This window comes from Dermatophagoides pteronyssinus, unplaced genomic scaffold (genome assembly GCF_027571235.1).
Source record: "Dermatophagoides pteronyssinus isolate colony J.1.1.1.1 unplaced genomic scaffold, Derpt_VIB-CSIC_2022.12 sq0019, whole genome shotgun sequence".
Taxonomy (NCBI): domain Eukaryota; kingdom Metazoa; phylum Arthropoda; class Arachnida; order Sarcoptiformes; family Pyroglyphidae; genus Dermatophagoides; species Dermatophagoides pteronyssinus.
In genome coordinates, this window is record NW_027461543.1 from 662,339 (window position 1) to 677,384 (window position 15,046).

Here is a 15,046-nt window from a genome sequence, read left to right on the forward strand (position 1 = left end):
TGTTTGTAATTGGATATTTATTTTTGTAGAGCAAATCGTTGCATGTTGTTGTCGTTTTTGCCATTGTTTTCCATTTGTTGTTTATATTTGGAATTCGTGATTGAATCTGTGTGTGTGTGTGTGTTCGTCAGAAGAATGAATCACGATTCAATTGGTAAATCGAAATTTGAGAATTTTAGGAAAGAAATAAAGATTTTCGTTTTGTTTTGCATTTTTTGTTTGAGTTTTGGTTATTTGACAACCGGAATCAAATTGAATTGATTACGTCCTTTATGAATTTTGTATTATTTTTTCGAAATCAGCTGATTTGAAACATACACGTGCACACGCAAAGTTCAAAATCAAAAATTTGATTTTTTGTTTTTTGTTTATTGCAATTTTAATCTTATAAGAAAAAAAATGGCAACCAAATCATTTTTTGTAACAAAAAATTTACCGGAAAAATTTTTTAAAAATATTTCCAAAAAATTTCCGATGGAAATGTGGCCAAATTCAAATGAAGAAATACCACGACAAAAATTATTGGAACGTGTTTCAGGAAAAACCGGTCTACTTTGTACACTTTCGGATCGTATTGATCGACAATTGCTGGATGCAGCCGGACCACAACTGAAATGTATATCAACATTATCGGTTGGTTATGATCATATTGATATTGATGAATGTAAACGTCGTGGTATTGTTGTTGGTAATACACCTGATGTTTTAACCGATACTGTTGCTGAATTAACAATTGCATTATTGCTGGCCACTATAAGACGTTTATTTGAAGCTAATCAAGCACTTCGACAGTAAGTAAATTGTTTGGTTTTTTTGCTGGTTTTTTTTGATGATCATTAATCAACTTTGAATTGAAAACCAGACGAAAATATGTTGAGAAATTGAACTCCAAGAACGATCTGAAGACATAAATATTGATTGATTTTATTTGTTTTTTTTTCATTTGAAATTTGATCTGCTTTCACCACCACCACCACCACCATCTTGATCATCAATAGGGTCATAGATCTCCAAGATGATGATGATGGAAAAAAAATTTTCTCAAACCAAAACCAAAAAAAAAGTTTCCAGTAGCACACATTATGTTCGAAAACAATTCATTATCCAAAAAAAAGAATGGCTAAATAGTTTTTGTTTGGTTTGGTTTGATCTAAACACATCATAAATTATTCTTTCCCTTTTTGAAAATTTCATAATTTTGTTGTTTCTGTTTTACCAGAACAGAAACAGAAACCAGAGATTCTTCTCCAGAGATTGCCAGGACATTAAAAAAAAAACTTTGACCGATATTTTTTTTCTGTCAATCGGACACCAGATGATGATAGAAATCTTTGAATTTTTTTTTTGTTTTTGTTTAATTATTGATCGTTAATGATGGTGATAATTCAATTGAATTGATCGATAATTTTCAAAAACAAAACAAGTGTCTCTGGCTCTCTCTCTCTCTCTCTCTCTCTCTGGCTTTGTCTTTGTCTGTATCACCTTTCTCTCCTCATTGGTGGTGGTGGTGGTGGTGGTAATGATATTGATGATGGTAATGGTTGCACAACAACATCCTCAACGACGACAATTATTGTCGGGGAAAAAAAACGATAATTGTCATCGTCGTTGGCAAGCAAGCAAGCTAGACAAATTAACCAGAAAATGTTTTTTTTTCTTCTTCTTCTTTCAAGACTTCTTGGTCATTGCTTGGAAACAACTGAAAAACAGAAAAAGATTAATGACATTTTGTGTTTGTCTTGTCTCCAGAAAAAAAAAGAAAAAAAAGAAATTCTGCTGGCGACAGTATCATGCTGTGTGTGTATATTATATTCATGGTTTGTTTTTGACGATTTTCGGTGTACCATAATAATCATTTTCTTCTTCATTTTAATCGTTTGTTTTGCTTTTGGTTTGTTTGTGAATGTCGCAAACAAATTCAGCTAGTTTTCCGAATACAGAGCAAGAGAGAGTCTATACAAGTGAGACAAGTGTGTGTGTCATCACACTTGACTTTTGGTTGTTTTTTTTCAGGATGATGATCTGGCTATCATGACTTTTTTTGTTGCACAAATGTTTCACACACACACACACACAAGAAAATTGATCATGTGTGGATTGAGAATCGAAAAATGATGAATATTATTATTTAAATTAATTTGATTTTTTGCTGTTGCTTTGTGGATCATTTGGAAAATCAGATGGCATCTGTGGTCTATAGATTCTTGGTTCAGAATTTAGTCAAGTTTTTCTTTTTTTTTTCATTTGAATCAAACATTTTCAATTCTTATGTAATATTGTTTTTTATCATTTGAAAAATTCATTTGAAAATTTTTTTTTCATTGTTGTTGTTGTAGGCGTCGTCCTTGGTTGGTTGATTGATTCAGTGATGATTTTTTTTAGATTTTTTTTTGTTGTTGTTGAAAAAAAGCCGGATCTATTTCGATCTCTCTCTCTCGGATGTCAGGAAAAAGCTATTTTGCATTACAATGAAAGAATCTTTTTTGAAATAGAATTTATTTACATCCGCGTGTCAGTCATTCATTCAGTGAATTAGTTGAATGTCAACGACGACGACGATAATCGAATGTTGAAAAATTGATTTTTTTTCATTTGTCATTCAAATGAATCGAATTGTCACTCTATATGTGTGCGTGTGTGTTAGTGATTGATCAATTGATTGATTGATTGATTGATGATGATTGTTGTTGTTGTGTGTGTGTGGTCGATGTATGTTCAGTGAATTAATTATAATTCTGATAACGAATTTTTGATAAGAATTATTCCCGAGGAAATTTCTCTTTTACTCATTAATCTTTTTCGGAAATTTTCTTTGTTTTTCTATAGAGGAAAATGGCCAGCTGGTTGGGGACATTTTTTTATGTGCGGTTCAATGATTAAAGGAAGCCATATTGGTGTTATTGGTGGTAGTGGACGTATTGGTCGTAGTGTTATTAAACGTTTACGATCATTTGAACCGGCAAAAATTTCCTATACATCACGTCAAGAATATCCGGAAATGTTTCGGGAATTCAATGCGGAATTCTATCCATTAGATCGATTATTAATCGAATCAGACATAATAATTGTTTGTTGTTCATTAAATGATTCAACCCGGCGATTAATTAGTACGGAACAATTTAAACGAATGAAATCAACATCGGTTATAATTAATACAAGTCGTGGTAGTTGTATAGATCAACAAGCATTATATGAAGCATTAAAATCTAGGAAAATTGCAGCAGCTGGCCTAGATGTTTATGAACAGGAACCAATTTCAATGGATGATCCATTACTTTCATTAGATAATGTTGGTAAGTTTTTTTCGCCACAAAATTCATTTGTCAATGAATCTATTAATCGTACCTGTCAATCAAAAGTAAAATTTCTTATATTTTCATAATCCGAATTCATTTTTCGTTTGTCGAAAGATGTTGATGACCAACAACCACCAAATCTTTATATTGCTGTCAAAACTTATTATCAAATAGATAATTCATTCACATTCAATGTCTGTGTTTGATGATGATCATGATCATGTTCAATGTTTGATGATGGCCAATGACCACAATGGCGCCAATAAGATTTTTGGCTGCTGCTGCTGCTGTTGATGTGCTGTCAATCATTTTATTTCTGATTTTTTCTTGATCAATAATTTTTCTGTGTGTTTGTGTGGAATGATGATGATCTTTATGAGATGACCACTAAGATTGATAAATTCATAGATAGAATCAGTGGATTTTTGACATTTTTTTTTTCTTCAATTTGATGTCAACCTTGTTCACATCATTCAAATTGTTTGTTTGTTTGTTTTTTTTATTAGCTAATAATGATGATGATAATGATAATCTTATCGAAGTTTTTTTTTTACTTGAAAAAAGATTTTACCTTATAAGTGATTTTCTTCTGAAATTTTTGTTTTTCATTCAGTTCAGGTATGGATGTTGGATGATGATAAAACAAGCAAGCAAGCAAGCAATAATCATCATCATTATCACTGTGTGATAATGGCTGTGTGAAAAAAGAATTTTTTTTTTACTACTGTCCTGTCCTGTCTGATGATGATAACAAATAAATCGATCGATCAACCAAAAGTTTGTTTTTTTTTTGATTGACTGATTGATTTGATAAGATTTGACAATTTTGATAAAGAAGAAAAAAAAGCTGTAAACCTGTGAAATGATGATGATGATGCTAATTTGCAAAAAATTTTGAAATTTTTCTCTCTCTCTCTGATCAAATGTCAACCATCAGAATATCCTCATCATCATCATTTGATTATCACAATTTTTTTTATTGAAAATTTATGTTTTCTTTTTCTGAAAGTTTTTTTTTCCAAACAAATTTTTATGACTTTGTCAAATGATGATCATGATCATCATTATTGCGAATGAATTTCAGAATCACAATCAGTTTATCATGTGACATTCTTTCTTTTTTCTTTCTGATTATCAAATGGTATTTATTTCGGCATTTTTTTCAGTTGATCCTTGTCATCGTCTTCGGTGTTAATTTGCAATTTTACACTCAAAAACTTATATAACGAACAAAAAAAATTGTTATCTAAAATTATAAAGATCATTGCATGTCCAGGTGTATGATAATGATGATTATTATGATGATGGTAAGGTTTATCTTGTCGTTGTCATCGTCTATTGATGATAATTTTGTCATCAACATCATGATCGTCTAAACACCAATGCTGATACCATTATCATAACCATCAATCTTGATGATGATTCTTTTGAAAATTATTGATTCTTTAGTTATGTCACAGCATTGGACACATGATGAAACGATGATAATAATAATAATGTTGTCACTTGGTTTACTAGACTCGATCGACTTTTTTCAAATTTTTTTTTCTTCTTGTTCAAATTTATGTTGTCATTTGATTGATTGATTAGTTTTTTTCTTTGGTTGGTTGGTTGTTTGGTGAGTAAAATGATGATGATGATAATTATTGTGGTTATAACAGTGGTGGTTAATATCTCAATAATATTTTGTCTGCTGTGTGAAAAAAAGAAAACTTTGTATCCAAAGGGTTAAAAATGTTCATAATGATTATTATTATGGACAAATTATGATAATCATTTTCTTACATTGAAAATTTGTTTTTCGGAGGATTTCAACTTTGGACTTTGAACGTTGATCAATCAATCAGATCAGATCGATCATTTGATGATGATTATTATCGATTCGATCACTATATTTAACCAAGACCACACACACAGGGAATAACATGAATTTCAATCCTTTTCAATAGATAAACACAAATCTTTTATCAAACTTTGGCCCACACACATTTGGTTAGTTGGTGTGTTTAGAGTTTACCTTTTTTATGTTTTTCTCAAAACAAAACCAAAAAAACATCAAAAACGATCCAGGTCAAAATTCAACAAAAAAAAACAAAAAAAAAATTCAATGATGATGATGCTAGGCAAGAAAAGAAGACAGAAAAATCCATTAAAATCATCATAATATTTATCTGTTTTGGGTTTTTTCTTGGTTTTTCTGTTTGTTTTCAGAATTGAGAAATTATTGGAACAAAACAAAAACATTGGAAAAACATTTGAAAAACATCAAAAAATCTTCAATATTTTTGAAAGTTTCAAGTGGCTAGGTGTTTTTTTATGGTATTTTTCTTCAAAAATTTCTTCAAACAGAAAAAAAAACCAATTTGCCCAATGTAAATAAATTAAAGTTTTTTATTTTTCTGGTTTGTTTTTGTTTCCAAACAAACAAAACAAAACAAAACAATATTTGGTCCAATTTTGATTTGTTTCTAAATGTCGAAACATTTTCACTCTCTTCTTCTTCTTTACCTGGCTCTGTTCCAAATGCTGTTAAATTCTTCTTTTGATTGTTTGCACATCATCATCATTGTTGTTTGTTTATAATGGTCGGTATTTTTGCCATAAGACACCTGTGTGTGTGTATGTCTATGTATGTGTTATGAATGTCATCAATCACCTTGTTTATTTGTTTGTTGATGATGAGAGTTGAGTTGTTGATTATAAACCAGTGTTGTTGTTGATCATCAAAAGATTTTTTCTTTTCTTTTCTTTCTGTTCGTCAAAGTTGAAGGCCAAACAGATGATTAGGATGATGATGAAAGTGTCATTCACCATTTATTACCTGTCTAAAACAAAAACAAAAAATCCTTTTTCACATCCATCATTCAGCCATCATCATCAAACAACCCGTTTATTATTTTCTTGTTTATCGTTTTTGGTAGAAATATTATTATTCGGCAAATTAAAAAAAAATGATAATTATCATTTTAGAAATAGAAGAAGTAGAAACTACATTTCACACCGAAAACGAAATTACGAATGTTTTTTGTTTGTTTGTTTCAGTTCTCCATAATGATAATGACGATGACATTGAAAGATTATCATTACCACCACCGACCAGCAAAGCAAACGAATTTACCTTTTGTTTTTATCACTATAGTGTGTGTCTAGTAATGGCCAAAAAAATGAAGATTTTATCAATTTTATTAATCTTTTTCTCTATTTTGTGCACTATATCTACCCATATGGTAATATTATTATAATTATTATCATCGGCGTCTAAATGGCCAGAAAAATGTCTTGTTCAAATGTTTTTAATTGTCTTGTTTTTTGTCACATCATTTATTATAAAATAATAATCATTTCATTTCATATTTATCACTGTTTGTTTGTTTGTTTGTCCAAGTAGCAGTCTCGTTATCACTTTTGACTTGACTTGACTTGCAGTGATTTGAGATGATGATAATCATATCATTGCAAAAAGAAAACAAGTCAAAAGCTTTAACTTTCTGACCAGCAGGGCCGGATTTTGGGGTGTGCGAGGTGTGCGACTGCACAGGGCCCCGCGCTTCCAAAGGCCCCGCGCTTCGAAAATTTTTTTTTTTTTTTTGCTTTTTTTCATTGTATGCATGTTCTCAAGCGAGTAGCATGTGAGTGAGAAGCATGTGAGTTCAATCAATAAGTCGAAAATGTTCTCACATAAATTCATACCACTGAAAGATTTTTGTTATATCTCTTATGAATCAAAGCACATGTTATATAAATCAAAAAAAAACAATCTAGTTTACTTATTTTAAGAAAAAATATTAAACAAGTATCGAAACAAAAGAAAATAAACAAATATTTTCTTCTTATAAGACCTCAATATTTCATTTAAATGATTAAAGCACATGTTATATAAAGCGTTAAATTTCAAGCCTCGCTTATGGATCTTTGTTGAAAATTGCGTTGCCAATTACAAATCTGCCTTGAAAATTCAATGTACAATGTACAAATTAACAAAAAAAAGTGGAATTTAAACAATAACAACGAATTGATTCAAAAAAATTCCATAAACTTGATTAGCAAAACGCCTATAAAATCATCAAAAGCGAGGCCCAAAAAATGCGATCAGGGAAAAGGTTGGCCCAAAAAATGCGATTAGAGAATATCGAGGCCCAAAAAATTCAACCAGTTAAAAGCGAGGCCCAAAAAAATGCGATCAGTAAAAAGTGAGGCCCAAAAAATTCAACCAGTTAAAAGCGAGGCCCAAAAAATGCGATCAGGGAAAAGGTTGGCCCAAAAAATGCGATCAGTGAAAAGCGAGGCCCAAAAAAATGCGATCAGTAAAAAGTGAGGCCCAAAAAATTCAACCAGTTAAAAGCGAGGCCCAAAAAATGCGATCAGGGAAAAGGTTGGCCCAAAAAATGCGATCAGTGAAAAGCGAGGCCCAAAAAAATGCGATCAGTAAAAAGTGAGGCCCAAAAAATTCAACCAGTTAAAAGCGAGGCCCAAAAAATGCGATCAGGGAAAAGGTTGGCCCAAAAAATGCGATTAGTGAAAAGCGAGGCCCAAAAAAATGCGATCAGTAAAAAGTGAGGCCCAAAAAATTCAACCAGTTTATAAAAAGGCCCAAAAAATGCGATCAGGGAAAAGGTTGGCCCAAAAAATGCGATTAGAGAATATCGAGGCCCAAAAAATTCAACCAGTTAAAAGCGAGGCCCAAAAAATGCGATCAGGGAAAAGGTTGGCCCAAAAAATTCAACCAGTTTATAAAAAGGCCCAAAAAATGCGATCAGAGAATAGCGAGGCCCAAAAAATGCGATCAGTAAAAAGTGAGGCCCAAAAAATGCGATCAGTGAAAAGCGAGGCCCAAACTTGGAACAGAATTATTAAACTAATGAAAAAATCAAGTTAACCTCATAAAATTCTTTCTACAGTTTGTTTGAAAACTTAAAAAAGGCGCCAAATTCATTGTAAAACTGCAAAAGCTACTAAATTCAATCAGAATCATGAAACTTGTGAAAAAATCAAGTAAACCTCATAAGATTCTTCTATTGGTTTGTTTGAAAACATGAAAATGGCGCCAAATTCATTGTAAAACTGCAAAAGCTAACAAAATTCAATTAGAATTATGAAACTAAAGAAAAAATCAAGTTAACCTCATAATATTCTTCCATTGGATTGTTTGAAAACGTGAAAAAGGCGCCAAATTCATTGTAAGACTGCAAAAGCTAACAAAATCCAATCAGAATCATGAAACTTGTGAAAAAATCAAGTTAACCTCATAAGATTCTTCTATTGGTTTGTTTGAAAACATGAAAATGGCGCCAAATTCATTGTAAAACTGCAAAAGCTAACAAAATTCAATTAGAATTATGAAACTAAAGAAAAAATCAAGTTAACCTCATAATATTCTTCCATTGGATTGTTTGAAAACGTGAAAAAGGCGCCAAATTCATTGTAAGACTGCAAAAGCTAACAAAATCCAATCAGAATCATGAAACTAAGGAAAAAATCAAGTTAACCTCATAATATTCTTCCATTGGATTGTTTGAAAACGTGAAAAAGGCGCCAAATTCATTGTAAGACTGCAAAAGCTAACAAAATTCAGTCAGAATCATGAAACTAAGGAGAATATCAAGTTAACCTCATAAAATTCTTTCTACAGTTTGTTTGAAAACTTAAAAAAGGCGCCAAATTCATTGTAAAACTGCAAAAGCTACTAAATTCAATCAGAATTATGAAACTAAGGAAAATATCAAGTTAACCTCATAAGATTCTTCCATTGGTTTGTTTGAAAACGTAAAAAAAGCGCCAAATTGTTTCTCAAATACGCAAACCTAACAAAATTCAAACAGAATCATGAAACTTGTGAAAATATCAAGTTAACTTCATAAGATTCTTCCATTGGTTTGTTAGAAAACGTAAAAAAGGCGCCAAATTCATTGTGAAATTGCAAAACCTAACAAAATTCAATTAGAATTATGAAACTAAGGAAAATATCAAGTTAACCTCATAAGATTCTTTCTACAGTTTGTTTGAAAACTTAAAAAAGGCGCCAATTTAACTTGGAAACTGGTTGAATTTGTTAATTTGAAAACTGCAAAACCTAACATGAAAAGATTCTTTTAATAACAAACCCAAATTTCCAAACTAGCATGAAGAGAATCCTTCAATAACAACTTCGAATTTCCATTGTAACATGAAGATTCTGTTAATAACAAATCCAAATTTCATATCTAACATCTTTCGATCATTACATTCAACATTTCAACATTTCATGGACAAATTCATGATAAATAAAAAGCTTTTGTTTTTATTTCCATTCGATATTTTGTAATTAATTATTCTCATTTTTGGCAATTGCAAATAATTTGAAAATCACGTGTTATACGAACGGTTCAAATTGGCGCCGAAATAAGCATTGGAAATTCTGCCGTGATAAACAAAAATTTATTTTCCGCCAAAATTTTTTATTTGTGTTATGATTTGATTGAAAATACGAATGATTAAATTGGTTTTTATTTTACTTTTTTTATCGAACCTTACTTTCGAAAAAATGATCGCAGTTTTTCTTATTCATTGGATCATAAGCCGAATTGTTTACTCAAGAATTGTGTTTTTAATTGATTGGAATGTTGAATTTCGAATTTACGAATCGAACTAAAAAATGGTTAAAATTGTAACTGGAAAATCCTACAAGAAAATGCCAAAGATTTCAAGGTATGAGTGTTTTTTCTTTAATTTCATTAATTGTTATCCAATTTAGAGAATGAATGAAATTCCGTCACTTTCATTGCCTTTGGATTTGTTACACGAAAATATTCTTCATTTCTGATTTGAAATTTGGATTTGTTAAATGAAGATATTCTTCAATTCAGAATTGAAATTTGGTTTTGCTAAATGAAGATTCTTTTCATTTCAGATTATCAATTTGGATTTGTTACACGAAGTTATTCTTCATTTCAGATTATCAATTTGAATTTGTTACACGAAAATATTCTTCATTTCTGATTTGAAATTTGGATTTGTTACAAGAAGATTCTCTTCATTTCAGAATTGAAATTTGGTTTTGCTAAATGAAGATTCTTTTCATTTCAGATTATCAATTTGGATTTGTTACACGAAGTTATTCTTCATTTCAGATTATCAATTTGAATTTGTTACACGAAAATATTCTTCATTTCTGATTTGAAATTTGGATTTGTTACAAGAAGATTCTCTTCATTTCAGAATTGAAATTTGGATTTGTTAAATGAAGATATTCTTCATTTCTGATTTGAAATTTGGATTTGCTACAACAAGAAATTCTTCATTTCAGATTATCAATTTGGATTTGTTACGCGAAGTTATTCTTCAATTCAGAATTGAAATTTGGATTTGTTACACGAAAATATTCTTCATTTCTGATTTGAAATTTGGATTTGTTAAATGAAGATATTCTTCATTTCTGATTTGAAATTTGGATTTGTTAAATGAAGATATTCTTCATTTCTGATTTGAAATTTGGATTTGCTACAACAAGAAATTCTTCATTTCAGATTATCAATTTGGATTTGTTACGCGAAGTTATTCTTCAATTCAGAATTGAAATTTGGATTTGTTACACGAAAATATTCTTCATTTCTGATTTGAAATTTGGATTTGTTAAATGAAGATATTCTTCAATTCAGAATTGAAATTTGGTTTTGCTAAATGAAGATTCTTTTCATTTCAGATTATCAATTTGGATTTGCTAAATGAAGTAATTCTTCATTTCAGAATTGAAATTTGGATTTGTTACAAGAAGAAATTCTTCATTTCATAATTGAAATTTTTATTTGTTACACGAAAATATTCTTCATTTCAGATTATCAATTTGGATTTGTTACGCGAAGTTATTCTTCAATTCAGAATTGAAATTTGGATTTGTTATGAAAAGATATTCTTCATTTCAGAATTGAAATTTGGATTTGTTACGCGAAGTTATTCTTCATTTCAGAATTGAAATTTGGATTTGTTATGAAAAGATATTCTTCAATTCAGAATTGAAATTTGGATTTGTTAAATGAAGATTCTTTTCATTTCTGATTTGAAATTTGGATTTGTTAAATGAAGATATTCTCCATTTCAGATTATCAATTTGAATTTGTTACACGAAAATATTCTTCATTTCTGATTTGAAATTTGGATTTGCTAAATGAAGTAATTCTTCATTTCAGAATTGAAATTTGGATTTGTTACAAGAAGAAATTCTTCATTTCATAATTGAAATTTTTATTTGTTACACGAAAATATTCTTCATTTCAGAATTGAAATTTGGATTTGTTACGCGAAGTTATTCTTCATTTCAGAATTGAAATTTGGATTTGTTATGAAAAGATATTCTTCATTTCTGATTTGAAATTTGGATTTGTTAAATGAAGATATTCTCCATTTCAGATTATCAATTTGAATTTGTTACACGAAAATATTCTTCATTTCTGATTTGAAATTTGGATTTGTTAAATGAAGATATTCTCCATTTCAGATTATCAATTTGAATTTGTTACACGAAAATATTCTTCATTTCTGATTTGAAATTTGGATTTGTTAAATGAAGATATTCTCCATTTCAGATTATCAATTTGAATTTGTTACACGAAAATATTCTTCATTTCTGATTTGAAATTTGGATTTGTTAAATGAAGATATTCTCCATTTCAGATTATCAATTTGAATTTGTTACACGAAAATATTCTTCATTTCTGATTTGAAATTTGGATTTGTTAAATGAAGATATTCTCCATTTCAGATTATCAATTTGAATTTGTTACACGAAAATATTCTTCATTTCTGATTTGAAATTTGGATTTGTTAAATGAAGATATTCTCCATTTCAGATTATCAATTTGAATTTGTTACACGAAAATATTCTTCATTTCTGATTTGAAATTTGGATTTGTTAAATGAAGATATTCTCCATTTCAGATTATCAATTTGAATTTGTTACACGAAAATATTCTTCATTTCTGATTTGAAATTTGGATTTGTTAAATGAAGATATTCTCCATTTCAGATTATCAATTTGAATTTGTTACACGAAAATATTCTTCATTTCTGATTTGAAATTTGGATTTGTTAAATGAAGATATTCTCCATTTCAGATTATCAATTTGAATTTGTTACACGAAAATATTCTTCATTTCTGATTTGAAATTTGAATTTGTTAAATGAAGATTCTTTTCATTTCTGATTTGAAATTTGGATTTGTTAAATGAAGATATTCTCCATTTCAGATTATCAATTTGAATTTGTTACACGAAAATATTCTTCATTTCAGAATTAAAATTTGGCATTGTTAAATGAAGATTCTCTTCATGTTAGATTTTAAATTCGAATTTTTTAAGGCCCCGCATCATTACTTAAAAAAAGGCCTCGCATGTAAAATTTGCACAGGGCCCCGCGTTTCCTCGGACCGGCCCTGCTGACCAGTATTTAAAATATGTATTTTTTTTCATTCAACCAATTCTATCTCTCGAAAATATCATTCTGTGTCATTTTTCTGTGTGTGTGTGAGAAAATGAATCAATGCTAACACTTTATGTATCTGTAGGGAAAGAAAAGAATGTAATTTTCATATTTTCCAACAAACACACACACCTATATTGTTGTTATAATGATCATTATCATTATCAAAGTCACAAACGTTGTGAACATTTTCATTTTTTGATAACAAATTTTAATGATGACCAGAACAAAATCATCATGATAATAACGATGATGATAATGATGATATTGACAATTTTTTTTTCGTTGTTGTTGACCCATCTTGCTTTATGATTATTATTTTGATTTTTGTTTGTCCATTTGTTGTTGTTGTTGTTGTTGTTGTTCATGTCCATATTACATAACGAAATACAACAGTTGTGATGGTAATAATGATGTGTGTACCTTTGTAGATTATGATCATCATTATCATTGTCACCCAAATGATAATGAAACAAAAATCATTATGATGAAAAAAGGAAAAAGATTATTAAAAATTTGTCGTTTGTCTTCGACACACCATCATTCTTTGACAGTTTTTTCTCTGTTGATTATCATCAAAATTGACAATAAAAAATGATGATGATTGTAGAGTGATGATGGTGAGGGAGGGGGGTAAAGGTGTGTGTGAAGAGTGGGGGTCATCTCCTCACTACCACGCCTTTTGTCAACTTTGATTTTTTTTTAAATCCTTGTTTTGGGTGATGATAATGATAATGATGATTATCATTCTTATCTTTATCTTTTTATTCTTCAAGTTTTTCTGGTTGTTGACCAATTAGCTTTTTGTTTTTTGTTTTAGAAAATGAAAATCTTGAAACAAAAACAAAACAAAATACGGATAGGCAAGGTAGGTAAATGGCTTAGATGACGATATTGGTTGATGTCAATAGCCGACTGTGACAACTGACTGAAACTTGTCATTATTATCATCATTATAATAACAAACGAAAAGAAACTATGATTTTTTCATTCATTTCATCCCATTCATCAACAACTTTTTTTTTTTTTTTTGGCTAAAATGATTAATTGTCTGTTGACATGCAAATATCATTATTATTATTATTATTATTCTTTATCATTCGTTTTTTTCACCATACATGTTTTGTGTGTGAGAATTTGAAGAACTAAATGAAAAAAAATTCAAATTGATGATGATGATGATGATGATGATAAGTTTATTTTGTTGTGACAATTTTTTGTTGTTTGTTGAAATTCTCTCTTCAAACATTTTTTTTTTTAATATCATAATCATTGAATCCTATGGTGATGATTGGCGATGGTGTTGGTGATCAATCATCAAAAATTCAATCTTGGTTTTTTTCTTTCATCGAAAAAAATATCATTTTCCTCTTCTCACCATCTATCCCTCTCTCTCTCGATGACACATATGTAGATGATGGTGGTGGTGGTAGCGGAAATTAATTTGTTTGTTTTTTGAATTTTTTTAAATTGTTTTTTTTGTCTCCTGAATGATTAATGTTTTTGTCATTTTTGTTTTTTCTCTTTTTATCCCCCTTTGGTACTATAGTGTTATTACCACATATTGGTAGTGCAGCAAAATCAACACGTGAACAAATGATACAAATGGCATTGGATAATTTGGAAGCCGGTTTAGAAGATCGTCCATTATTGGCTTCCGTGTAACCGCAATAACCCGTGGTAACCCGTAACTACGATTATGGATTTGCTAGAATTTTAATAAATTTTAAATTTTTTAAAAAATTTTAAAAACTTTAAACCAAAAAATGAATAAAAAAAATTTGCCAAACAAACTAACAAGATAATTATTTGTTTTCAGAAAAAATAAACATTTTTAACACGCCAGCACACACCTTGGACAAGTTTCCTCCTGACATTTTGGCTACAAAATTGACAGATTTTTTTTTCCTATTTCCAAAAAATAGTAGCAACCATAGGTAAGTAGGTAGGTATGGAAAAAAATGATGAATATTTTGTTTGTTAGTTTGGTCGACCAAACAAAAAAAATGTTAAATGCCGGATAATTTGTACCAATTTTTCATCGTTATTTCATGGACAAATCATCATTATTATCGTCGTGGCTTGAAACTTGCTGTTTTTTAAACTGTTTTTTCATCATCATCTTGATCATTTCGAGAGTAGAAAAATGGTCGATCGGATGATGATCGGATGTACCTATCATCACCATAATGATAATGATGACCACGACCACCACTACACTACACATGCCAGATTTCTCACAATGAAAATTATTATCATTATGGATGGATGGATGATGGTTGTTGAAAAAAAGTCTAGCC

At 29.7% G+C, this 15,046-nt stretch overlaps 1 protein-coding gene across 1 annotated transcript; it reads left to right on the top strand.

Annotated features, from left to right (window-relative positions):
- Nucleotides 1-300: 300 nt before the first annotated feature.
- On the top strand, nucleotides 301-14,539 carry LOC113789079 (glyoxylate reductase/hydroxypyruvate reductase). Its single transcript, XM_027338566.2, has 3 exons — nucleotides 301-791; nucleotides 2,827-3,293; nucleotides 14,296-14,539. The coding sequence occupies exons 1-3, from the start codon at nucleotides 400-402 to the stop codon at nucleotides 14,409-14,411; spliced, it is 975 nt and encodes a 324-aa protein (XP_027194367.2). The 5' UTR covers nucleotides 301-399; the 3' UTR covers nucleotides 14,412-14,539.
- The last annotated feature ends 507 nt before the right edge of the window (nucleotides 14,540-15,046 follow it).